The sequence below is a fragment of the Cebus imitator genome, unplaced genomic scaffold (assembly GCF_001604975.1).
Source record: "Cebus imitator isolate Cc_AM_T3 unplaced genomic scaffold, Cebus_imitator-1.0 Scaffold218, whole genome shotgun sequence".
In the NCBI taxonomy this organism is placed as follows: Eukaryota; Metazoa; Chordata; class Mammalia; order Primates; family Cebidae; genus Cebus; species Cebus imitator.
Window position 1 is genome coordinate 2,337,363 of NW_016107533.1, and position 26,818 is coordinate 2,364,180.

Here is a 26,818-nt window from a genome sequence, read left to right on the forward strand (position 1 = left end):
GGAGGCTAGAAGTCTATGTTAAAGATGCTGGCAGATTTGGTTTCTGTTGAGAGTTTTCTTCCTGGCTTATAGAAGGCCACCTTCTTGCTCTGTCTTCCTATGGCCTTTCCTTTGTGCTTGCAGTGGGAGAAGGGGAGGGGGAGAGAAGGGTAGGGTGGGCGGGGGAGAGAGAGAGAAGGAGCACTCTCGCGTCTCTTCCATTTCTTGTGAGGACACCAATGCCATGGGATGATTATGACTTCATTTAACCTTAATTCCCTTGCTAAAGGACCTATATCCAAATACCATTACACTGGAGGTTAGAGCTTCAACATACGGATTTTTTTTTTTTTTTTTTTTGAGATAGAGTCTTGCATTGTTGCCCAGGCTGGAGTGCAATGATGCTATCTTGACTTACTGCAACCTCCACCTACTGAGTTCAAATGATTCTCCTGCCACAGCCTCCCGAGTAGCTAGGATTACAGGCACCTGTCACCATGCCCTGCTAGTTTCTTTTCTTTTCTTTTTTTTTTTTTTTGAAACAAAGTTTTGCTCTTGTTGCCCAGACTGGAATGCAATGGTGCGATCTAGGCTCGTCACAATCTCCACCTCCTAGTTTAAAACAATTCTTCTGCCTTGGCTGCTTGAGTAGCTGGGATTACAGGCATATGCCACCACGCCCCTCTAATTTTTGTATTTTTAATAGAGACAGTGTTTCTCTTTGTTGGTCAGGCTGGTCTTGAACTCTTGACCTCAGGTGATCCACCCAAGTCAGCCTCCAAAGTGCTGCGATTATAGGCGTGAGCCACCATGCCCAGCCTTGGATTTTTGTTTTTTAGGAGAGTTGAGAACAGGGACTTTATTGGTGGTACATAGCATAGTGGAACTCCCTAAGTCTTTTATTCTTCAGGGAATCTGGCACGGAAACTGTGTCCAGGGGAGATTCTCACTGTGGTGGGGGACTGAGTGTGGCAGGAACTCCCTGGCAGGTGAGGACCTCTCTCTCCCTGTTGTGCTCTTGCTGGGGCTGGTGATCCAGGGGCTCTTACTCCTTGGAGGCCAGGTGTAACATGAGTTCCACCACCCTGCTGCTGTAGCCAAATTCATTGTCATTCCAGAAAATGAGCTTGAAAAAGTGGTTGTTGAAGGCAATGCCAGCCCCAGCATCAAAGGTAAAAGAATGAGCATCACTAGTAAAGTTGGAGGAGACAACCTGTTGCTCAGTGTAGTCCAGGATGCCCTTGAGGGGACCCTCCAATGCCTGCTTCACCATCTTCTTTATGTCATCATATTTGACAGGTTTCTCCAGATGGCAAGTCAGGTCTATGATCAACACACTGGCAGAGGGGACATGGAAAGTTATGCCAGTAAGCTTCCTATAGTTCAGGGATGACCTTGCCCACAGCCTTGGCAGCACCAGTAGAGGCAGGGATGATGATCTGGAGAGCCCCACAGCTGTCACACCACAGTTTCCCAGAGGGGTCATTCGTAGTCTTCTGAGTGCCAGTGATGGCATGAACTGTGGTCATGAGTCCCACCATGATGCCAAAGTTGTCATGGATGACCTTGGCCAGTGGAGGCTAAACAGTTAATGGTGCAAGAGGCATTGCTGACCATCTCGATGCCATTTTTGTACTTCTCATGGTTCATGCCATCACATGGGGGTATCAGCAGAAGGGGCAGAGATGAGGATCCTCTTTTCTCCCTGTTCTAAGTGAACCTCAGCCTTCTTCATGGTAGTGAAGATGCTGGTAGAGCCCACAACATAATCAGTGCAAAAATCACCCATTTAATTTTGGCAAAATCTTGCACCTGTAAGAAGATGATGGGATTTCCATTGATGACAAGCTTCCAATTCTTAGCCTTGACAGTACCCTAGAACTTGCCATGGGTGGAATCATGCTGGAACATGTAGACCATGTAGTTAAGGTCACTGAAGGGCCGCTGATGGCAGCAGTATTCGCTTTGCCAGAGTTAAAAGCAGCACTGGTCACCAGGCACCCACTGTGGCCAAATCCATTTACTCTGGCCTTCACTTTCACCATGGTGTCTCAGTGATGTGGCTGGTGCAGCTGAGATGAGACTGTCTGTAGAATGGGGGAGCAGAGAGCCAGCAACATACGAATTTTTAGGGAACATAATTCAGTCTATAAAATATATTAACTTGGAAGCTGAGGTTAACATTCAGTGTGTGAATAATGACATAAAATGTATGATGTGAATTTAGACTTCCCTTCCCCTCAAAAAAAAAGTGTAGTGGGAGGTTTCAAGTGTTCCTGTGGTCGAGTGACAGGATATGACATTAGCCAGGTAAGTAGACTCTGGATCTTACATGCTATGTTTAAGAAATTTTTAATTTTGTCCTACCGAGTAATTAAAAGACAGTGAAGATTTTGTGTATATGAATGCATGAAAATAAATATATATGACTTTGCTTTAAGAGTTACTTACAGCACTGTGAAGGATGTATTGAAAGTGGATTTTGGATGTTGGGTTGGAGAAGTGGTATGTAAATAGCAGGTAGGAAAATCAGTTAAGTAGCCATTATATAAGTTGAGGTAAATTCAGGTGATTATTGGAACTACAGTGGTTACAAAGAGAATAGAGAGGAAGAAACATAAACTGTTTGGAAGATAAATATGAATTGACTTGGTGGTGGAGTATAGAAAGTGAACATCTTATTTTCAGCTCTGCTGAATTCATCAATTCCATTTCATATCTACTGCAATTCATTAGCTTTTCCTTTGTCTCTTTCTGAAGAGATAATGTGTTAAGCTAATTCAGTGACTCAGATTGGGTAGAAAATATTTTTGCTAAGCAGTTTTTTAGTTTTATTATTTTCAAGGGCATGAGGGAAAAGTCTAATCATACTAGGCTCTAGTTTATATTTTAACCCATTTATGCCAAAGTTTGCAGATTTTTTTGTGGGTGAAAAATCAGACCTTGGCGATGATCTTGATCAGTAAAATATTAAATAATTCCCACAAACTTAGTATTTCAATAATGGAGCACCAGGCAGAAATGAGTTAATCTAGTACTTTGTGTTTTTGGAAGCTGAGGTGCCCTGTATTGAGTTTCTTTTTAGAAGGGCTGAGATTTTAAAAGTATATGCACCCTTTTACCACACAAATTCCATTGTATTCTAACTCTTGGTTACTTTAGTGTCATCACCATTTCATTTAGTATACTATTTACCTGATAATCTTAACTGCTTTCTCTTTCCTTGGAACTGCTATATCTATATTATAACTTCATTTGGCTTCAATTGCCTTTTCACCTGTTGGGAGGTATTCCTTTTTCTTTATAGCTCTTTGTCTATGGGGCTGATATTTGGCTGATGAACAGTGGTTTGTTCCTTCTTGTGGTTAAAAGGTTGACATGCTTTTATACCAGTCAGGTGCTGCTTTGCCTTTTGAGTCTTCTTACCCTACCTCTGAGGCTCCATTGAAAGAGAAAAGCCTGACTCATCAAGGTCCTACAGTAATAAGGCCAGGGTCTGTGTTGATTAATTAGTTCCTTTGGCATATTTTGAGTTCTACTTATGGATGTTTTCTTACTTTAAGTGAAAATATTTTAAGTCTGTTTTTTAGATTATAAAATCCTGGTGGTAATTTAGGAATCTGCTTTGATTTGTGCTTTCGTTTATACCTAAAATACTAAGTGCTCACATGTTAACTCTCTGATAATTGCTTTCAAAGTATTTTTGTGAAGTCATTCAGGTATGGGTCACAGTCTTTTTAGTTTTTTTGATTATATAAGGTTTCCTCTGGTGTTACTCTTTTTTGAATATTTGAACTGCTAGATAATTCTGCTGAGGAACTGAACAGGTATCATCAAGAGAAAGGGTTAATTTTCTTGGGAAATTATCTTCTTTACAACAAAGGATAAATCTTACCACTTTGTTTATGCTTAAAATTAAGTTGGGAAGGATGTGATATTAGAGTTACTTCCTACTTCTGTTTGTTCCTCTGCTTATACTACCTAAGGGATACCCAGCTCTTTACCTTAATCTCTTGGCTATCTTCTTGTTTATTGATATGGGCTAGATAATAAAGCGAACATTTATGTATTCTATCTTTTCCCAGTCTAAGCTCCTAGGATGCTGTCTGTCTCTGATATTTCTACAGTTCTTCACCTGTGGGCTGAAAAATAAATAGAAACCACTTTCATTTTGTCTGTTGGATAGAATCTTGAAAGACATATTAATAGGAAAATACTAATAAGAAAGTAATAATCACTTCCGATTCCACAATGAGACGTTCACTGTTTATTCTAATGTATCTCTTTTGTTTCTTCCTACCTATATAAATATATTAAAATAATTGCATATATTTATATTCTGCTCTACTGATTTTAATACAGATATCCTTAACCTTTTTTGTGGTTTGTTTTGATCATCTTAAACCTACGGTCCATTCTCGAAATATTCTATATTTATTTTTTGTTTTATTTCTCAGCTTTATTAAAGTATAACTGACAAATCAGTATTTTCAGTGCAAAAGACATATGGGATTACAAAGGAAACTAATTTTACTGAATGCATTAATATAACTATTAAAACAAATTTGCAGTGAAATAAATGCATAGATAAGAAACTCTTCACTCCCCTCTGTGCATAGTACAGGTTTGATTTTTTTATTGTTTTAGAGAAAAATAATTCAAGTTTCAAACCATTTAACTTTTTATTTTTAAAGCAATTAAAACAATTATTTTCTTTGTAGTGCCTTTGTTCCATTGAATGTTCCTAATAACAAAAATTCCACAGAGTGGGAAAAAGTGAAGTTCCTGTTTGAAGAACTTGGAAGTAGTCGTAAGTATTGTTTTTTTTAGAAAAACGTAGTAATATTCTCTCTTTATGTGTTATACAAAACTGAGACATGAGTTTTAAAATGATAAATCATTACAATTTTATTAGTACTCATAAAAGATTAATGTCAACACATTAAATTAATCAAAACCTTGATTTGGTTCTACAGGACCTGCATTTAAACTTGATCAATACAGGCCTGATAGGACCTGTATTAAAATTGGAAAAAGTATTGTTCCTACCTAAGAATGTTCAAGGTTGCACAGTATTTTATTACATAATTTGATATATTTATGTGAAAGTATCATTCTTGCCCCTCACTCTTTGACCTTCCTTTAGATAATTTCCTAAATCCAACTTGTTAGCATAGTAGTGTGCGTGTGTGTGTGTGTGTATGTGTGTGTGTGTGTGTGTGTGTGTGTATGTTATTTTTGAATCTGTTTTCTAGTTGTGTTTGCTTTTATTTTTCTGCCAAGTGGGCAAGCTTGTCCTTTCAAGTTAAAAAGTGAAATAAACTCTTTAATTAAGATTTTAGTTTTTGACTGTACATTAAAAACTGATTTGAAAATCAAGAACAAAGTCTTGAAACTGGAAGTATCAAGACTGTGTTGAGAAGGGAGAAAGAGTCAAGGTCGATAGCTTTCCTATATAATGTTATCTTTTAGGGTGTGCCATTGAGAAAGCCCATGTGATCTTTTTAATTCACTTTTTGAGCACCTGATAATTTACTGATCTCTTTTTGGGCCCAATAATTAACCAGTAATTTTCCTGTTAATTTAAGAGGTGAGGGAAAGAAAATCTCAGCTAGTCTGAAAGATCTTTTACAAATCAATTTTTAAAGAGCCCTTTAAAAACTCTTTTCTCTAAGTTAGCACTTCAGGAATATGGTAGTACATATGGGTTTTTATTTCTTCAAAATGTATAAGCAGCTCAGCATTTTACATTGATTTGCTAAATATAAACATTTGAGTAGTATATATGTACATTTTTAAGTTTTTCTTTCTTTGCAGATGGTTTAGCTGCATTGTCATTTTCTATTAGTTCTCTCACCTTGATCGGAATGTTGGCAGCTATAACTTACACAGTAAGTGAACTGATGATAACTGAGTTAAAATTGTCTTATAAAACAATTTTTTACTGTAGTAACTCGTTATGTTTTATTCTGTTTACCTTTATAATTTTTTGGTTCTTTCTTTTTCAATTTTTCTTCAGTTTTCTTAAGGGTAAAATTTTAACTACTTACCTGTCATTTTGGCTATATTTGTGCAATTTAATAATCAGAAATTTCATAACTTATGAGCCTTGAAGGTGTTTATATGCTATGTTATAATAATCTATGCTTATAAGTCTATGTGGTAGATTTATAATATCTGGTATGCTTATAAATCTATTCATAAGCATATTAGCAGATTTATAAGCATGTTAGAACTCTGAACCATAGACCAGGATCTATTCCTGATTTTGCAGATTAACTCTACTGGAGGATATAGGGCTTTTAAAATCAGATATTTTATATTACTTGACACTTCTCTTGTATATGAAATCTATTCTTATACTCTCAGACTTTTTTCCCCTAAGTCTTCCTGGAAGTGGTAAGGTGTGAATTATAAATGACTGACCAAGTTGTATACAGACTTCTCTTTGAGTCTTTTGCTCACATTCTAAAGAAAAAGCTAGTAATAAATGCTTCTTTATTACCTATCCTGAGAGTTGTATAAACAGCATTAATATTATCTGGAACCTTTCAGATTAATGAAGTTTATGTTGAGGCACTCTTAATTCTTACAAAGATGGAAAATCCTGGTTAAAGAAAACATTTTTGGATATTTTCTTAATATGCCTTTCTTTAGACATAAAGGAAATGATTGTTATTGTAAGAGCAGAATCTAGTTTTGTCACATGATCATTCATGTCCCATAATGTATAATAAAAAAACCCCAAAAGACATACATTGCGATATCTTACAGGTGCTTATTTAGGTACTCAGTATTATTATTCATTGACATTTTCTGTGTTTTTATGTTATGTCACATAAGGAATTTGCTCTTTAATATCAGTGGGGGATTATCCTTCTATCTCACAAAATGTACAGCATGTTAGTTATTTGTCTTTTAAGAAGTCACAGATGAATATCAAATGAGGAATTAGACCTGAATTCTAATTGCTGTTATTCTGTGACTGATCTGTTATTGCTAATCTTGGGTTTATCCTTTAACCTTTCTGGATCAGTGTCTTCCCCATTAAATGGAAAGAGAAAATGCTTCACAGGGATTTTTGAAGGTCGAATGATACTATTTGTAAAAGTGCTTTGAAAACTATAGGAAAATGAGGATAGAGCAATCAGTGGAATGTTAGGAGAAAAAAATAGAAATTCAATATGTAATGTAAATGTCAAGAACTGTGAAGGGCCTAGGATATCTACCCTACTTATAGCCTGCCAGTTTTATGGACGACAACTGAAGATGTAAGACTTCTACTCACAGCAATAGCAGTAGCCATAGGATCAACGTTTTCTTGTGTTCGTTCCCTGTGTCCCAGTTCCCCTAGGGTAATGGGAAGAAAACTAGATGAGACCTGCACATAACAGAGTGCATTGTAGAGGAGGAACCCTGAGCTTAGGGAAGCTGAATCTTTTATAATGGATGGTAAGCATACCTGTCCTTTGCTCCAGGGAAAGCTATTTTCTGTATCTACCAAGACTATTTGCTATACAAAGATCTTTGAAAAGATAGTACAGCAAAAAATAGTGGCAGATGGGGTGGGGGACAGTCAGCTCCTGGCTTGCAAAATATGGAGAAATGAAAGATGCATGGAGATTTGTCTCCTAGTGGTTAATTGGTAAATATTGTGAAGAAAAATAAGGCAATATAAGAAGCTAGACAGTAGTGGAGGCTGTACTACTGTAAAGATCAGGAATAGTTTCTCTAATATCTGAACAGAGATTTGAATGAAGTGAAAGTAAGCCAGGACAGAAGAGTTAAGTGTGAGGATCCTAAGGTGGGCACATATATGCCATATTCTGATACTAGCAAGGAGGCAAAGCCATTGTGGCTGGAATTCATTTGACCAAGGGGAGTAGCAAAAGTTTCAATGAGAGGTAGCAAGAGGCCATGTCATGTGAGCTTTATAGTCCACAGTTAGGATTTTGAATTTTATACCGATTGAGATTAGAAGCCACTGGAAGGTTTAAATGGAAAAGTAATGGGCTCTGACAAACATTTAAACGGTATTACTCTGATGGCTCTGAATTAAATAAACTATGAGAGCAGGGAGTGGGAGTGGAGAAAATAAGTTGTTATTGAAACTATTTGAAAGAGAGCTTCTTTGTAGGAATGATATTATTGGAAAGATAAATATTTTAAACTTATATGGAAACTTTGAAAATTATCATTTAAATCATCAACTAAACCAATATAATATTCATACTGAATTACTTAAGCTATCCTTAGAAGAGCTTTACTTTTCTAGGATACACCAGTTCCTCAAATAACATATTTTTTCATGTTTTTTTCTTATAATGTTGATGTGAAAAAAAATCAGTTTCTGACCAGGGCCACTGTGTGGAGTTTGCTTGTTGTTTCCATGTCTGTGTGGGTTTTCTCTGGTAGTTTCCATGTTGTTTTTATGTCTGCGTGGTTTCCTCTCACATTCCCAAGGTGTGCTCATTAGGTGAATTGGTGTGTCTGAAACTGCCAGTAGGAGTGAGTTTGGGTATGTGTGAGTACATCCTGCAGCTGGAATGGCGTCCTGTCCAAGGTTGGTTCCTGCCTTGCAACCTGAGCTAGTAGGATAGGCTCCAGCCACCGGTGACCCTGAACTGAGAATAAGTGGGTTGGAAAATGAATGAATGAATGCAAATTATTGTAAAATAAAAATTCATAAAGTGTGCTGCATGCAAGTGCATAACAATAATTGCAGTATAAAAATAATCAGTCCAACATTGTTGTTGTTTTTGAACTATGTGGTGGTAGGAGGTGCTCTTTACAATTTTCACTTTGCAAACATTTATTCCTTGATTTAACCCACTACCACTACAACCATCGTCACTCACTAATTCACCAAAAGTTGATTATTTTGTTTTTATTAATCTTTCCTGAATGTATGTAGAGTTTACATTTATTTCAATATTTAATGTTAGAAGTGTTTTGATTCTTCATTTAGAAGTTTGGTGATGTTCTTGTGACTAGAAATATGCCATAGGAAGTTAGCTCTTGTTTATATCAGTTAGCCTGTGGTAAAATTGGTTTTGTTGCCAGGCATGGTGGTTGACATCTGTAATTTCAGCACTTTGGGAGGCCAAAGTGGGCAGATCACATGGGGACAGGAGTTCAAGACCAGCCTGGCCATCATGGTAAAACCGTGTCTCTACTAAAAACACAAAAATTAGCCAGGCGTAGTGCTGGGTGCCTGTAATCCTCGCCACTCGGGAGACTGAGGCAGTAAAATCATTTTACATGTAAATTTTCGGTGCCACAAAAGAAATAGCACTTGAATATAAATTTTCTCAGCAAGGCAATTTACTTCCATAGAAGAGTGCATCTCATGGATGGAGCAATGGCAAATGCACACCTGAACAGGGGAGGGGAAGGGGTTCTTATCCCTGACACAGGTAACCCCTACCGCTATGTCGTTCCCCTATTGGGTAGGGTTGGACTGCACCGTCTAACTAATTACAATTGCTGGTTTTTAAAGAGAGCAGAGGTATGGGTCAGGGTGGTGGGTTGAGCGGTTTGGCAGGAAAAACGGTTATGGAACAGGTAACTCTGGTCAGAGCAGGTGACCAGGGGTGACTCAGGTCAAAACAGGTGACCAGGATGAATCCGGATAGAGCAGGTGCCTAGGGGAACAGATGCGAACTCCTGATTGGAACTGGTGGAAAAGGTTGTTTACTGAAGGTACGAGAAAGTTAAACTTTAAAATGGAGGACAAAGAACTGAACATACTGACAAGAAATTTAGAACTCATTGTATCCAACAATTGCTTGAACCTGGGAGGCAGAAGTTGCAGTGAGCCAAGATTGCACCATTGCACTCCAGCCTGGGCAATGAGAGTGAGACTCCCATCTCAGAAAACAAACAAACAAAAAATTGGTTTTTGTTACACATTGTTTCACTTAAAGTCACAGTTTCTGAGAATCCTTTGATGATGCTGTGAGAATTTACTGTATAGAGGTCTGTGCTGAAGGATATTGATTAAAAAAAAAAAAAACAACCACCAGAGGACCTTATAATGGGATTGAGGGTGGGAACCAGGAACACATAAAAGAGTTGCTAAATTGGTAAAGAGGGACCACTTGAGGCCTAAGACTAAGGGAGAGATTCCCATGTAGCAGCACACTAAAGTCCAACTTCCTAGCCATTATTTGTTTTCTTTAGGCAGCATAAACAATAAAATTATAATAATTGGTATGGAGAGGCTGAAATGTGGATCTCAAACCCTTGGGTCCTTGACCTACTTTCCCATCTAAATTTCTTCACCTTTATAGTGGGATAACATTTAAATGAAAAGTAGTGAGGATTTAATTAATCCACCAAGTCTTAGAATCTATTGGCCACTTAATAAATAGTCACTATTAGCTTAAACAGTTGAATATTCATAGTTTTATATGGTTCAAACTATAGTTCCCACCTGCTTCCTCTCTCAGTGAAAATAAACCAAAGGCAAAAAGCAGTTTTATCATGATGAGTGAGAATGTGTATAATTCAAAGGTGAGTAAAAAAAGCATTCATAATTGAATGTTGGTTAGTTGGGGTTGGGGGAGTATGAAGAGAGACATAATATCATTTGAAGAGCACTACAAGTACTCAAAGCTCAGGTTTTACTACCAAGCCATGACTTGGCCTGTTTTAGTACCTATGGTGCATAGAGGTATGGGAAGAGGAAGGTAGACTATATCCTGTTCAAGAAGAGCATCATGGTATGTATAGCTGAGCTCCAATCATGAGTGTGAGTTTAAAATCTATTACCTGATCCCAAGTTTCCCCATCTTGGGGGAAAATGAGCCAGTAATACTTACTGAAATGCTAGTAAAAATTTGTTGAAAATCAACAATTTATAGATAAGTACTTTTATTATAGATCAGTGGTTGAATAGTATACTTATTTGCTTGTGATTGGGATACAAAATTTTCTCTTAGCTTATCTTGGAAAAGGCTTTTCTTGAGGTAGCTTGAAAGAGGGTATAGAAAATATTCATGACGTATAGAAGAGAGTTAGTCTTAATTAAAGTACCCAGAGTGGGAAATTAATACTTGAGTACTTTGACCCTAAATATAACTTGGAATGTAACAATCATGTTTGTTACAGAATTTGTAACTCCATTTTTTTGTATTGAGACTAGAGAAGTTTTTTTTTATTTTTTGTGTCAAGTGTAAATTTCTTAGTTATATATTATTGTTTGTTTTTGAAACTAGTTGATTATTTAAATTTTACTGATTCTGAGTACTGTACCATGTATTAATAAATGCCAAATAATTGGTCAGTGAGCTTTAGGAGAAGAAGAAGGTCAAACAGCATATTAGTTTGCCGATTATTTTAAGCTTACATTGAAAGGAAATTGATACTTATTAAATTTAAAAAAGTGAAGCCTGTAAGCACAGACGTCTATGTAGATATTCTAATTTTTTGGTGCCACCAAGTGGGGAAATGTTGAATGATGTCTTCATGCAAAATGTCTCGTATGTACCAGTGAAGTGCCTATAGAAGCAGTGACTGCTAAATTGTTTACTACATACCTTTATCAGCAAAACTTTAAATATGTTCTCCAGGATATTTATGGTTTATAAATACATATTTACATATTGTTATGCTAACCTATATACATTTAATGTAAAATATAATAGGTTAAAGAAAATTAAAGTGATAAATAAGGATTTAAATACAGAAATTAAACATTTAATATTTTCTTTTCATACCCATCAAATGTTGTTTTGCTTCCATGTCCTAGTTCAGGTTGATATAACAGATGTACCATAGACTGGGAGGCTCAAACAACAAACATATTTCCCATGGTTCTAGAGTCTGGGAAGTACAACATCAAGGCATCTGGTGTCTGATGAGGGCCCTCTTCCTTGATTTGCAGTTGGCTGTCTTCTCATTCCATGTTCATATGATAAAGAGCAGCAAGAGAAAGGAAGCAAGCTCTCTTGTGACCCTTCTTATAATGGAATTAATCTTATTCACAAAGGATGACTTAATTACCTCTTAAAACCTCCACCTACAAATATCATACTGGGGATTAGATTTCAACATATGAATTTTAGGGGAAGAGAAACATTTAATTCATATTATAATACCTTATGAACCACAGTAGTGTTTCTCAATAATATTTTAAGAAAGAAATTCCAGTTAAAAGTCAACTTTTTCAGCCTATGTGAAAGCGTATTTCTCTGAGTACATGCTACTGATTGTAAGGTGCACCATTACTTTATATTTCACTATAAGGAAAGATCTGACAATTTTTTCTTAATCATCTATAATCTTTGTTTTATATTTAGTGAGTGAAATTTCTTGGATTTATCTGCATTCATAACAAGGAAAATATGAGTGAAATAAAAGGTATTTCTAAAACTTTATATTTTGAGTGTGAGAATTCTAAATCACTTTTTGAATTCGTTATTGATGTTTATGTTTTACTATACAACACAGACGCTTTTTGACTTACAGTGGAGTTATATTATGTTAAATCCATCATAAGTTAAATATATTGTAATTTGAAAATGCATTTAATACACCTAAGTTCCTGAACATCATAGCTTAGTTTAGCCTATCTGAACACTATAGCTTAGTTTAACCTATCTTAAACATGCTCAGAACACTTACATTAGCCTATAGTTTCACAAAATTATCTAACAGCAAGCCTGTTTTATAATAAAATATCAAATATATTCTTATGTAATTTATTAACTACTGTACTGAAAGTGAAAAAGAATGGTCTCATACCATCACAAAGTTTAAAAATCCTAAGTTGAACCATTGTGAGATGGGAACCGACTATTGTTTTTTGTTTTTTATTGATGCATAATAGATAAATATACACATTTTCCAGGTACATGTGATAGTCTGAGACTTTTATATAATGTATAATGGTCAAATCAGGGTAAATATCCATCACCTTAAACTTAATACTGGGAACATCCAAATTATTCTCGTCTAGCTATTTGGAAATATACGATAGAGTATCGTTGACTTTAGTCACCCTGCTGATCTGTTGAACACCAAGTCTTATTTTGTCTGTTTAACTGTACTTTTGTACCCATTAATCAAGCCTCTGTTTATCTCCTCTCCCTACTCCCTACCCTTACTGGCCTCTACTCTCTTAGTGATTAGTCTTAGTTACTATACTAGGTGAAATGAGCTGGGCTCAGAACGATAAGTTTCACATGTTTTCACTCATACATGGAAGCTAAAAACGTGTATTGTCTTTCATGCTATCAAGAGAATTGATGTGCAACTTTTCTTGAGTGTTCTAGTCTTATCTCTGGGATTTTCTTTGAAGCTACTAATATATCTGTCCTGTAAATTTACGTTGTTTTGTTGTTGTTTCTTGTCTTGCCATATAGAAGGGAATCCTTTTGCATATACTTAAGCAGAAAAATGCAAAATAACTTCTGTTTTGGATATCTCCCTTTCTTAAGCTTATGAAACACTTGACTGTTGCTTTGTAAGAAAATATAGAATTATGCCTATTGTTATAATGAATATTTTCTTTACTATTGATGCTTCTTCATTCTCTTTCTCCTTACATATTAACTTTTTGTTTTAATGTCAAATCATATTATAAGACATAGAGGCAATTAAACTCAATAATTGTACCAAGAATGCATGTAACACAACTGAGGTAACTGTAATGTAACTTGCTGTGACCAAATTTGTGAAGGTGTGTGTAGTGACAACTAAGTCATGACTTCTACCTAGCCTCCACTAAAGGTGCCTTCAATTTTTAGATGCATCCAAATTTCACTGGTACTAAATGTAAGAAAATATTTCTGTCTTACACTCAGTGAATATTTAAAAGGAAAGTCTTGAGTACCTGTATTGTTTCAATCATCATAATAGCAGGTACATATTTGAATAATAGGTTTTACAACTATGTGGAAGACATTTATTAAGTCTACAGGTAGTATTTAACGTTGACCCTTTACAGTAATCTAAGGCTCACAGAGTTGGAAGCCATCATTCTAGATAAAGGAAGGACATATGTAAAGAAAAGGTGCCATTCTAAACTGAGCAGTGAAAGAAGTTATTAGGAATGTAGTTTGTATATGTTATTTTAAAACATTTTAGTTTTCAAATAGAATTGCTGATTTATTCTTGGAAGTCAAAATAAGTAAATTTGGAGACAATTATGGCCCACCTATTAATAGAAGCATTTTTAAACTATTATAATCTCTTTAGTTCTGTGATTTTTTTCTGGAAGTTCGCTAGAGGGCAGTAGTAAGCAATAAAAATTTTGTGTTTCTAAGAATACACTTTTTGTACATTAAAAAAAAGTCAGAATTTAAGTTCCAAAGATTGTTGAAGACCTTAAGAGTTATAATGTTTTATATAAGGTCTGTGTCAAGCTTATCTTAATCTAAATATTACAGTTAAATTTCCTGATAATTATTGAAAATGCAATCCCAAAACAAGCTAAAAGCTTGGTAACCAAACGATGGCTACTTTATTCTACTTGTTATCTTTGGACAATTAAAAATTAAAAAATCGTGTTGTATTCTGGTCTTATGTTACCACAAGTTACCAGGAATGTTTTTATTTTCCAAAGTATTTTACATTGAACTATTTGGAAATTCAGTTCAGCTCTTCTAATAAGTATATAAATTCCATTTAAGGAAATAACTTTGTGTGAATTAAGAGCTCTCTCTTCCTAAAAGCTTATTGGTTAATTATTATCTTCTTAGAGAAATTATTTTATTAATTTAATAAATTTTTGTTCTTGAAATAAAGGTAAGAGGAAAAAGAATTGGGACCTAGTGATTACATACCAAATGGCCTACTGTAGTTGTTACTAGTCTGGCCTAGAAATCTGTTGGGCCAAGTTTGACAGATCTATTGATAAAACAAATGTGCAGATGAATTATGTTAATACACCTATGTGTTATAATTGAGTTACAAGCAAGGGACATTTACAAGTCAGGGAAGGTTTCTCATACATACTGTAATTAAGCCAAGACCTGAAGGGCATTAACAATTGCTAATGAAGTAAGATGAGAAGGTGGCCATACTAGATGAGGACACTATGTGGAATAAAGTGTGTATGTTGGACAAAGCCTAAAGTAGCATAAAATTGTAGTTTTTAATACCATGAACAATTTAGAAGCACCAGATAAGGTTAACAAGTTGGTAGAGGTCATGAAGTGCTTTGCATGCAGAATTACATTAATTAAAGTCTATCCCCAATACCAACCAATAATTTTACCTTTCATAAAAAAAATAGCGCAACAACTTTTTAAAACAATGTTCATATACATATAGAGATTGAGAACAAGTACAATTGCTCTGGTTAAAATAATAGCACATTCCTGCATAGCTAGCTGTTTTATCTTCTGTAGTGGCCCTAGAGGCACCTTTCCAGATTCCTAGCAACTTATATCAGAATGCTTTGAAAAATACATTTTTTAGTCCTGTAGAATCTTAAAGGATATGAATTATAGGAATGACATATAGAAGATGAATTTATAGAAAGTGAGACCAGCAGACTAGTTAGGATAATTCAGAAGGCCTTGTGTTTGACAGTAGACTAAATAAGGGTTATCTTGTTAGTATTGACTAGACCAAAGGTTCCTTGGGAAACAGTATTGAGTACTGCAGTTAGTACATTCAGGGAACCTAATCCATCCAACACAGAATAACAAGCATTGGGGTCAAATAGGTCTGATTGGAGGTGGTTGAGAGGACAGGGAAACATATTTGCATATAAATTGGGTTTAGCCAAGTGTTGCCATGGCATTTTGTTGGAAAAAGCAACGTTCTGTTGGATTATTAAAATAATATGAGTGATATGGTTTGGCTCTCTGTTCCCACCCAAATCTCATGTTGAATTGTGATCCCGAGTGTTGGAGGTGGGGCCTGGTGGGAAGTGATTGGATCATGGTTCAGCACCATCCTTGTAGTGCTGTTTTGTGATAGAGTTCTCACGAGATCTGAGTGTTTAAAAACCTGTAGCACCTCCCACTTTACTTTCTTCCTGCTTCATCCACATATGTTGTTCTGGCTTCCCCTTTTCCTTCTGTCATGATTATAAGTTTCCTGAGACCTCCCTAACCATGCTTCCTATACAGTTTGTGGAATTGTGAGGCAATTAAACCTCTCTTCTATATAAATTATCCAGTCTCAAGTAGTTTTTTATAGCAATGTGAGAACAAACTAATATAATGGGTAATGAGAATTGGTAAATAATCATTATATAATGCTGTGTATTAATCAGAGTCTTAAATTATTAGGTTACTTTTTATCAATAATGTTTAAAGAATATGGAAGTACTAGAATAACCAAATCAAATAGGTTAAAATGATAATAAGGATAGGAAAATCCAATAAGGAAATGTTAAAAGAATTATCAAGTACTTTGGTTCCCATAGGCTTTATTCTTCATATTTTTCAATGTTTTGATGATATATAATTTAATATTAAAGATATAAATGAGATATTTTTAATTTTTAAAAATATATTTAGGGGATACAAGTGGAGATTTCTTACATGCATATATTGCATTGTGGTGAAGCATAGGCTTTTAGTGTAGCCATCACCCAAATAGTGAATGTTTGGTGAATGCTCCCACTGTCCCACTAACCTTCCCAGCCTCTGGTAACCATCCTTCAACTCTCTGTGACCATGAGTTCAGTCGTTTTGATTTTTAGATCCTACAAATAAGTCAGAACATGTGATGTTTGTTTTTCTGCTCCTAGTTTATTTCACTTAGCATAATGACCGCCAGTTCTATCCATGTTGTTGCAAATGAGAGAATCTTATTCTTTTTATGGCTGAATAGTACTCCATTGTATATATCTACCATATTTTCTTTATCCATTCATCTGTTGATGGACACTTAGGTTGTTTCCAAATCTTGGCTATTGTAAATAGTGCTGCAACAAACATGGGAGTGAAGATATTTCTTTGACATATAGATCTCCTTTCTTTTGAGCATGTGCCAAACAGTGGGATTGTGAGATCATATAGTAGCTCTATTTTTAGTTTTTTGAGGAACCTCCAAACTATTCTCCATAGTGGTTGTACTAATTTATACTCTAACCAACAGTGTACAAGGATTCCCTTTTCTCTACATCCTGACCAGCATTTATTACCTGACTTTAGATAACAGCCCTGTTAATCAGGGTGAGATGATAATCTGTTTTGATTTGCATTTCTCTGATGATCTGTGATGTTGAACACTTTTTGATGTGCCTGTTTGCCATTCTTATGTCTCTTTTGAGAAATGTTTATACAAATCTTTTGCCCACTTTTTAATAGGATTATTAGGCTTTTTTCTATAGAGTTTTTTGAGCTTATATATTTTGGTTATTAATCCCTTGTCATATGGTAGTTTGCAAATATTTTCCTCCATTCTGTGCCTTGTCTCCCAATTGTGTTGATTGTTCCCTTTGCTGTTCAGAAGCTTTTTAGCTTGATGTAGTCCCATTTGTCTTTTTTTTTTTTTTTTTTTTTTTTTTTTAGCGTATTATTCAAGAAATCTTTGTCCAGACCAATGTCCTGGAGTTTCCCCAACATTTTCTTGAAGTCATTTCATAGTATGAGGTCTTTGATCTTAGGTCTTTAATTGATTTTGACTTGATTTTTGTAAGTGGCAAGAGATAGGGGTCTAGATTCATCCTCCTATATATGGATATCCAGTTTTCCTGGCACCGTTTATTGAAGAGTCAGTCTTTTCCCCAATGCACGTTCTTGGCACCTTTGTCAAAAATGAGTTTACCATAGGTGTGTGGATTTGTTTCTGGGTTCTCTATTCTGTTCCATTGGTCTGTGTCTCTGTTTTTATGCCAGTACCATGCTGTTTTGGTTACTATAGCCCTGTAATAGAATTTAAATCAGGTAATGTGATTCCTCCTGTTTTGTTCTTTTTGCTCAGTATAGTTTTGGCTATTCCGGGTCTTTTGTGATTCCATATAACTTTAGGATTTTTTTTTGGTGTGTGTGAACATTGTCATTGCTATTTTGATAGGGATAGCATTGAATCTGTAGATTGCTTTTAGTAGTGTGAACATTTTGACAATATTGATTCTTCTAATCCATGAACATGGAATATTTTTTCATTTTTTTGGTGTCTTCTTCAATTTCACTCATTAGTATTTTATAGTTTTTATTGTAGTGATCTTTCACTTCTTTAGTTAGGTTAATTCCTAGTTATTTAATTTTATTTGGGGCTATTGTAAATGGGCTTAGATTTTTAAATTTATTTTTTAGATTGTTAACTGTTGGCATATAGAAATGCTACTGATTTTTGTATGTTGATTTTTTTACATTTTCTAAGCCACACTTTAAGTGACTTCGATGATGTATACAGACAGAAAATTCAGTAAAATAGTATTTAACACAACTTATGAATAGCTATATTTTTTCTAGGTCAATAATATGCTCTTAAATAGATTCAATACTGCATCAAAGGTCATAAAATGCATAATGGTGTTATTTTTACTCTACCTTGAGGGAGATACAATGTTTTATACTTAACCTATCTGAGCCTGAATTTTATAAATATGAAGGAGCTGTTGTAAAGATTAACTGTCAGAAATAGGTATCTTTAGCTCAGAGACTACCTATAATAAAGGAATAATAAATTATTCTTTATAATTCAACAAATATTTATACAGTTATAACTTTACTGAATTTGCTTGTCAGTTATAATAGTGTTTTGGTGGAGTCTAGGTTTTTCCAAATTCAAAATAATATCATCTGCAAACAAAGATAATTTGACTTGTTCCTTTCCAGTTTATATGCCCTTTCTTTCTTTGTCTTGTCTGCCTGCTGCAGCTAGGACTTTTGTGTTAAATAACAGTGTTGAAAGTGAGCATCCTTGTCTTGCTCCAGAACTAAGAGGAAAGGCTTTCAATTTTTCACCATTCGGTATGATACTAGCTGTGGGCCTGACATACATGGCTTTTATTACATTGAGGTATATTCCTTCTATCCTCAGATTTTTGAGGGTTTTATTTATCATGAAGGGATGTTGAACATTATCACATGCTTTTTCAGCATCAATTTAAAGGATCATATGGCTTTTATCCTTCATTCTGTTGATATGATGTATTACAGTGATTGATTTGTATTTGTTGAACCATTCCTTACATCCCAGGGATAAATCCCACTTGGTCATAATGCATGATCTTTTCAATGTTGAATTTGGTTTGTTGGTATTTGGTAAGGGTTTTTGTATGAATATTCATGAGATATATTGCCCTGTAGGGTTTTTTTTTTTTTCTTTTTCAGTGAGTCTTTTGTTTTGGTATCAGGGTCTTGCAGAATGAAACTAGAAGTATTCCCTCCTCCTTCATATTTTGGAACAGTTTGAGTAGGAATGGTATTAGTTATTCATTAAATGTTTGATAGAATTCAGCAGTGGATTGACAGTAGGTCCTGGGCTTCCCTTTACTAGGAGGCTTTTTATTACAGCTTTGATCTTGTTACTCGTTACTTGTTACTAGTCTGTTCAGGCTTTCGATTTCTTCATGGTTCAAGTTTGGTAGGTTGTATGTGTCTAGGAATTTATCCATTTCTTCTATATTTTTCAGTTTACTGTCATATAATTAGTTGTTCATAGTAGCCACCAATGATCCTTTGAATTTCTGTGGTATCAGTTGTAATGTTTCTATTTTCATCTTTGATTTTATTTATTTGTTTATTTCTGCTCTGATCCTTGTTTCTTTCCTTCTCCTAATTTTGGGTTTCGTTTGATCTTGCTTTTCCATTTCTTTAAAATGCAACATTACATTATTTGTTCGGAGGTTTTTTCGTTTGTTTGTTTGACATAGGCACTTAGAGCTGTAATTTTCCCTCTTAGTACAGCTTTTGCTCTATCCTGTAGATTTTGGTATGTTGTGTTTTCATTACTATTATCATTGACCCACTGGTCATTTAGGAGCATATTGTTTAATTTCCATATGTTTGTATACTTCTCTAAATTCCTTTTGTTATTGATTTGTAGTTTAGTCCATTGTGGTCAGAGGAGATGCTTGATATTATTTCAATTTTTATGAATGTGTTAAGACTTGTTTTATAACCTAACATATGGTTTATCCTTGAGAATGATCCTTGTGCTGAGGAAAAGAATGTGTGTTACATAGCCATTGGATGAAATATTCTTTAAATATCTATTAGGCCCATTTGTTCTATAGTACAGGTTAAGTCTGATGTTTCTTTGCTAATTTTCTGTCTGGGGTATCTGTCCAGTGCTGAAACTGAGGTGTTGAAGTCTCCAGTGTTAATGTATTGCGCTAGCACGCTCTCTCTTCTCTCTCTCTCTTTCTCTTTAATAATTTTTGCTTTTTATATCTGGGTGCTCCAGTTTTGGGTGCATTTATAATTGTTATATCCTCTTGCTGAATTGACCCTTTCATCATCATATAATTATCTTCTTTGTCTTGTCTTTTCTTTCTTTTTTTTTTTTTAATTTTTTTTTTTTTTTTTTAAACATGGGGTTTCACCATGATGGCCAGGCTGGTCTTGAACTCCTGACCTCAGGTGATCCACCCACCTCGGCCTCCCAAAGTGCTAGGATTACAGGCGTGAGCCACCGCGACCGGCCAAATTCTTGTCTTTTTTAGTAGAGAAAAGACTTTACCATGTTGGTCAGGCTGGTCTTGAACTCCCGACCTCAGGTGATCCACCTGCCTTGGCCTCCAAAGTGCTTGGATTACAGGCGTGAGCCACCACGCCTGGCTCTTTGTCTTTTCTTACAATTTTTGTCCTGAAATCTATTTTGCCTAATATAAACATAATTACTTCTGCCCTTTTTTTGTTTCTATTGGCATGGAATATCTTTTTCCATCCGAGTCTATGCGGGTCTTTATAGGTGAAGTGTATTTCTTGTAGGCAACAGATCAGTGAGTCGTGGTGTTTTAATCCATTCAATCAGTCTATGTCTTTTGATTAGAGAGTTCAGTCAACTTATATTTAGTGTTATTATTGATAAGTAAGGACTTCTGCCATTTTATTATTTATATTCTGGCTGTTTTATAGTCTTCTCCTCTTTCTTTCCTTCTTTCTTGTCTTCCTTTTAGTGAAGGTGATTTTGTCTGGTGGTATAGTTTAATGTCTTGCTTTTATGTTTTTAAGTATTTGTTATATGTTCTTTAATTAGAGGTTACCATAAGGCTTGTGATTGCTGTTTTATAACCCATACAAACACACAAAAAGTTAATGAATAGAAGTTCTACACTTTAACTTTATCCTCCTGCTTTTAAACTTTTTGTTGTTTCTCTTTACATCTCATTGTGCTGTCTTGAAAAGTTCGATTTTTGATTGGTTCATCATTTAGTTTTCTACCTAAGACAAGACTAGTTTATACAACATCATTGTAGTGTTATACTATTCTGTGTTTTTCTGTGTGCTATTACCAGTGCATTTTGTACCTTCACATGACTGCCTCTTGCTCTTTAACATCCTTTTGTTTCAGATTGAAGAACTCCCTTTAGCCATTTCTTTTAGGGCAGGTGTGGTGTTAATGAAATGTCTTAGCTTTTATTTCTCTGGGAAGATCTTTATCCTTCATACTTAAAGGATATTTTCACTGGATATTCTATTCTAGGGTAAAATTTTTCTATCTTCAGCACTTTAAATATATCATGTTGTTGTCTCCTGGCCTGTAAGGTTTCCACTGAGAAGTCTGCTCTGGACATATAGGAACTCCATTGTTTGTTATTTGTTTCTTTTCTCTTTCTGCTTTTAAGATTCTTTCTGTATCTTTGACCTTTGTGAGTTTGATAATTAAATGTCTTGAGGTAGTCTTCTTCGTGTTAAATTTGCTGGGTGTTTTACAGCCTTCTTATACTTGAATGTTAATATCTTTCTCTAGGTTTGGAAGTTTTCTGATATTATCCCTTTGAATAAGCTTTATATCTCTATCTCTTTCTCTTCCCACTTAAGGCCAATATCTCTTAGATTTTTCCTTTTGAGACTATTTTCTAGATCTTGTAGGTGTGCATCATGGTTTTTTTCATTTTTCTTTTGTTTCCTCTATGTATTGTCAAATAGTCTGTCTTCAAACTCACTAATTCTTTTTTCTGCTTGATCAGTTTTGCTATTAAGAGACTGATGCATTCTTCAGCATGTGAGTTGCATTTTCCAGCTCTAGACTATTTCTGTTTGATTCTTCTTAATTATTTCAATCCCTTTGTTAAAAAATATTTGTTTGAGACCATCCTGGTCAACATGGTGAAACCCCGTCTCTACTAAAAATACAAAAAATTAGCTGGGCATGGTGGCACGTGCCTGTAATCCCAGCTACTCAGGAGGCTGAGGCAGGAGAATTGCCTGAACCTGGGAGGCGGAGGTTGCGGTGAGCCGAGATCGCGCCATTGCACTCCAGCCTGGGTAACAAGAGCGAAACTCCATCTCAAATAAATAAATAAATAAATAAATAAAAAATAAAAAATATTTGTTTGATAGAATTCCAGATTCCTTCTCTGTGTTCTCTTGAATTTTTTTGAGTTTCTTTAAGACAGCTTTTTTGAATTATCTGTCTGAAAATTTATATATCCCTGTTTCTCCAGGATTGGTTCCTGGTGTCTTATTTAGTTCATTTGGTGAGGTAACATTTTCCTGGAAGGTGTTGATGTTTATAGCTGTCCATCAGTGTTTGGGCATTGATGAGTTAGATATTTAGTATAGTCTTCACATTTCGGATTTGTTTGTGTTTGTCCTTCTTAAAGGGAAGGCTTTCCAGCTATTTGAAGGGGGCTTGGGCCCCACGACCATTCACACTGTGGTTTTTGCAGACTCATAGAGGTACCACCTTGGTGGTCTTGGATAATGTTGGGTACCAGCCCCAACCCCGTACCTGGGTGCCCTTAGTTCCAGGGATGACGAGGGATTGAGAAAAGAAAATAAAGACAGAGACATGAGTGAATTTACAGCATGGGTCCAGGAGACCAACCCAAGCATGGGGACTGCATTGGCCGGAGCTCTGGGCTCCAAACCCTTTTATTATGTGCATAATCTCATTGATCTTATGGTCGTGGAAGGGGAGGATAAAGGGGTAGGTAAGATGGCTGGGGAAGGGGAGCACTTGTGATCCTTCTAAGACATGCTAAACTTGTGCTCTGAGCATTTAACAGCACTTGAGATTTTTCTAAGACATGCTAAACTAGTACTCTGAGTTTAGCGGCTGCATCAGAAGTATAGCAGATGAGGAGCCACCTGGTCAGACCACACCCAATGTATCAAGGGGCTTTTATCTCCCGAGCACTGAGGACATAGAGCAATTAAAATCACTCCATATTCCCAGAACCTAGGCAGAGCCTGAGGTGTTCCCGTGATCTTTGCCCTGCAAGGCTTTTCCCCTCCTTGCCAGCTCCCATCTGCAAAGACCCTCCGGGATCTTGTGAGCAGAGGTTGCCTCCCTTCTCAGAGATCTTTGCATAAGCCCTCTTTATGAGACCCTCATGCAGTCTCCATGTTGAGAAGGCATTCGTGAGACCAGAGCAGTATTACCCGCTCTGCAACCACCCCAAGGTGTTCCCTGGTGTTACTGCGTTCTCGATGGTTTTTACCTTCGGCCTCCTGTTGCAGCTTGATTTCTCATTAACTGCACCAATAATATAGTTTAGTTTGGTGTATAAACTTCAGTGTACTCTGAGCCAAGCATGCTTATAATTATTTAGCTAGAATTAACATAGGTATCCCCCTGTCCATCTTGACCCACAGGATAAGATCTGGAAGAATTCTCTGGATTACTACACAGAAACTCTTGAGTTTTTTTTTTCTCCCTTATTTTCTCTTAAGCAAACAGTCTCTCTGCACTGAGCCACCTGGATTTGAGGGTGTGGTGATGCTGTGAAATGGTAAAAGCCCCATAAAACTGCATACCTCAACCATACCTTGGCTTTCTGTTGAAACTGCTCTCTGTAACCCTAATGTGACAGGCAAGCAGTCCAAACCCACAGCATCTTGGCCCCTGTGACTTGTAATAAGTAATTAAGGTCTGTGATTTCCACCCTACCCAGACAATGTGTAAACAAATGCTTATTTTGACTTTTGTGAACCACTTAAGTAACAATCAGAATGTAAAATTCCCCCGGCCCTTGCCCCTCATCCTCATCTCCGCCCAGGAGGTGATTTACAGAATCCACTGGCCCTTGGAATGCCTGAAGCCCCTCTCCCTCACCCCCGAGGTGGTTTTATGGGTATAAAATGTCTTGACACCCTCCTTTTGGGGCCACCGGTTGGAGAGATGTGAGTCCTCTGTGGCCGCCTGCAATAAAGACCCTGCAATTTGGCATACTTTTGTCTTGGTGTTGACTTTCTATGCTCAGGCCAATACAACAATGCAAGTACTCCTGTGGCAGCCAGCCCTGGGACTGCACTGAGTCAGACCTGAAGCCAGCACAGCACTGGATCTTGCCTAAGGCCTTTCCCTTCAGGGTGTCAAGTTCCTCCACCAGGTCCAGGGTGTGTCTAGAGATGCTGCCTGAGAACCAGAGATTAGAGTAAAAACCTTAGCAGTTTACCTGATGATCTATGGTTAAGCTGACACATCACCATAATACAAAGTCCTTCTTGTTCTTCCCTACGCTTTCCACAGGCAGAGGAGTCTCTCCCTGTGGCCACCACCAGCACTGTTACATGGGGGTTCTACCAGGCCGCCACCAAAGTTCAGTTAAAGCCCAAGGGCTTTTCCGATCACTTGTGATGATTGCTGCCAGGCCCAAGATTCAGCCTGCAGGACTCCCTTCTGGTTCAGAGCATGTCTAGGGATGCTATCCTCTAAGAGCCTAGACCATGACTTGGGGACCCCAAGAGCCCACTTGTTGGCTTTGCTTTACTGTGGCTGAGCTGGTACTTAAGGTGCAAGACAAAACCCCCCTTACTTTTCTCAGACCATATCCACCATAGCTGGGAATGTGCTGGGTCACCCCTGAAGCCAGTGTGTCTCAGAGCCCAAGGTCCATAACACACCCTGTAGGTAACATTGCTGGTTATTCAGGGACCAGGGGCTCTTCAGTCAGCAGGTAATCAATCCTACCTACCCTTCAACGCAGCAGATTCCCTTTTGGACCAAGTTGTGTCTAGAAATGTCATCTGTGAGCTAGGCCTTGGAATGGGGGCCTTATGACTGCCACAGTATCCTTCTGTGGCCATGCTGGTATCCAAGCTGCAAAACAAAGTTCTCTTTACTCTTTCCTCTCCTTTCCTAAAGCCAAAGGAAAGAACCACTTTTGTTGAGGTAAGCTACACTGCCTGGGGTTGGGAGAGAGATGGTGCAAGCCCTCCCTTAGCTGTAGTCTCCGTAGGTCACATGCCACCCTAGTCCACTCTCAGCCCAGCCTACCACTAGGAGTTGTCTAGGAATTTGCAGTCCTTGTTTCCTAGACTGCCTTTCAAGTTCACCTAGGACACCAGAGCACTTTGTTCACAGTGCCAAGGCTTGCCAAGAAATTCCAGTTTCAACCAATGGGATGGGTGATTCCCTTCTGGATAGGGCTGGTGCAAATGTTCCTTCTATGCATGGGCACTAGCTGAGCCCAGCACGGCTTTATTGTCCACTGGGACAGGGCAGCACTGAGTTCAGTGTAAAGTCCCCCGAGTCACTGTGCTCTCCCTTCTGAAACTGAAAATATTCTCCTTCTATGCTGCCTCATGGCTGCTTCTGGGGGATGAGGGGGGGTGGCATTGGTGATTCAAGATGGTCTTTCCTGCCCTCCTCAATGCCTTTTTTAGTGATATAAAGTTAAAACCAGGTACTGTGATTGCTTACCTGATTTTTGGTTCTTGTGACGGTACTTTTCTGTATGTAGATGTTACAATGTGGTTTTCCAGTGAGGAAGATGAATGGTGTAAGCATCTATTCTACCATCTTGTTTCATCTCTCCTTGCAGCATTTCAGATTTTGGATTTTCAGATTAGGGATGCTCAATAATGTAAATATACTAAAAGACCAAAAAATTCTGAAATCTAAAACACTTCTAGTCCCAGTTATTTAAGATAAGGGATACTGAAACTGTACTGTATCCAAATTGCATTTTCATCTAATAGTAACAGAATCTTCCTCCACCCCTTCCTTTTTTGGGATGAAAGGGAAATAATGAGAATATTAACTTATGTTTTAATAATATTTAAAGTGCAAGGTTTTTTTTTAAGTGTTTCTCCTTTGGAAATACAAGGACTTCTATATTGGATAATAATTTCAACTAGGTAACTATCTAAATACAGTATGCTGTAGAGTTGATATTACATGATAGAACTAGTTGATTTCTAGGATATTTTTAATTCATGTTTTTTATTCTTCTCCCCTAATTTAAAAAAAGCTGATTTGTTAGAATTTATGCTTTGCTATTTGAATTGTAGTTTAACCAATATTTAATCATTGCATAAAGGAGACTTAATGAAAAATATTAGAATATTAAAGTAATTAAAATTAACACTAAAGTTATCTTAAGTCATTCTTGGAATTGACAGCTAGGTAGCAGAGGGCATGAGAAAAAGCATTCAGGATCACCCAGGATATTTTGGTGTTTGAGATTATGTCTAAAAAGTGACATTTCTCACTCCTGCCTGCATTTATTGTCCTGAGCTCAATGTCATGGCCTGTCTAACTACATGGGGGACTGGGTAAAGTGTGCTCAGAAGGAAAATGAAAAACATTTAGGTACATAATATTGTATCCACTTCTGAGTTTGTTGCTGCAACCAGGAGGTTATAGTTGTCAATATTTCTCCTAAGGAAGTACCGTCAGTAATGATTCTGAATAATTGTCATAGGGCAAATGCCATTAAGTGTTATTAATGGTTATAATAAAAAGCTGTCATTTGGGACTGGAATATGGAATTGGGTAGTACATATAATAACGTGTATTCTTAATACTG

General features: G+C 36.5%; 1 protein-coding gene across 5 annotated transcripts in view; it reads left to right on the forward strand.

Moving 5' to 3' along the window:
- LMBRD1 (LMBR1 domain containing 1) overlaps positions 1–26,818 on the forward strand; it is a 122,304-nt gene that overhangs the window by 48,855 nt on the left and 46,631 nt on the right. For all 5 annotated transcript variants that reach the window (XM_017549433.2, XM_037746042.1, XM_017549432.1 and 2 more), the window contains 2 exons: positions 4,701–4,789; positions 5,797–5,870. In XM_017549433.2, the coding sequence (XP_017404922.1) occupies positions 4,701–4,789; positions 5,797–5,870 (163 nt within the window). The remainder of the gene's footprint in view (positions 1–4,700; positions 4,790–5,796; positions 5,871–26,818) is intronic.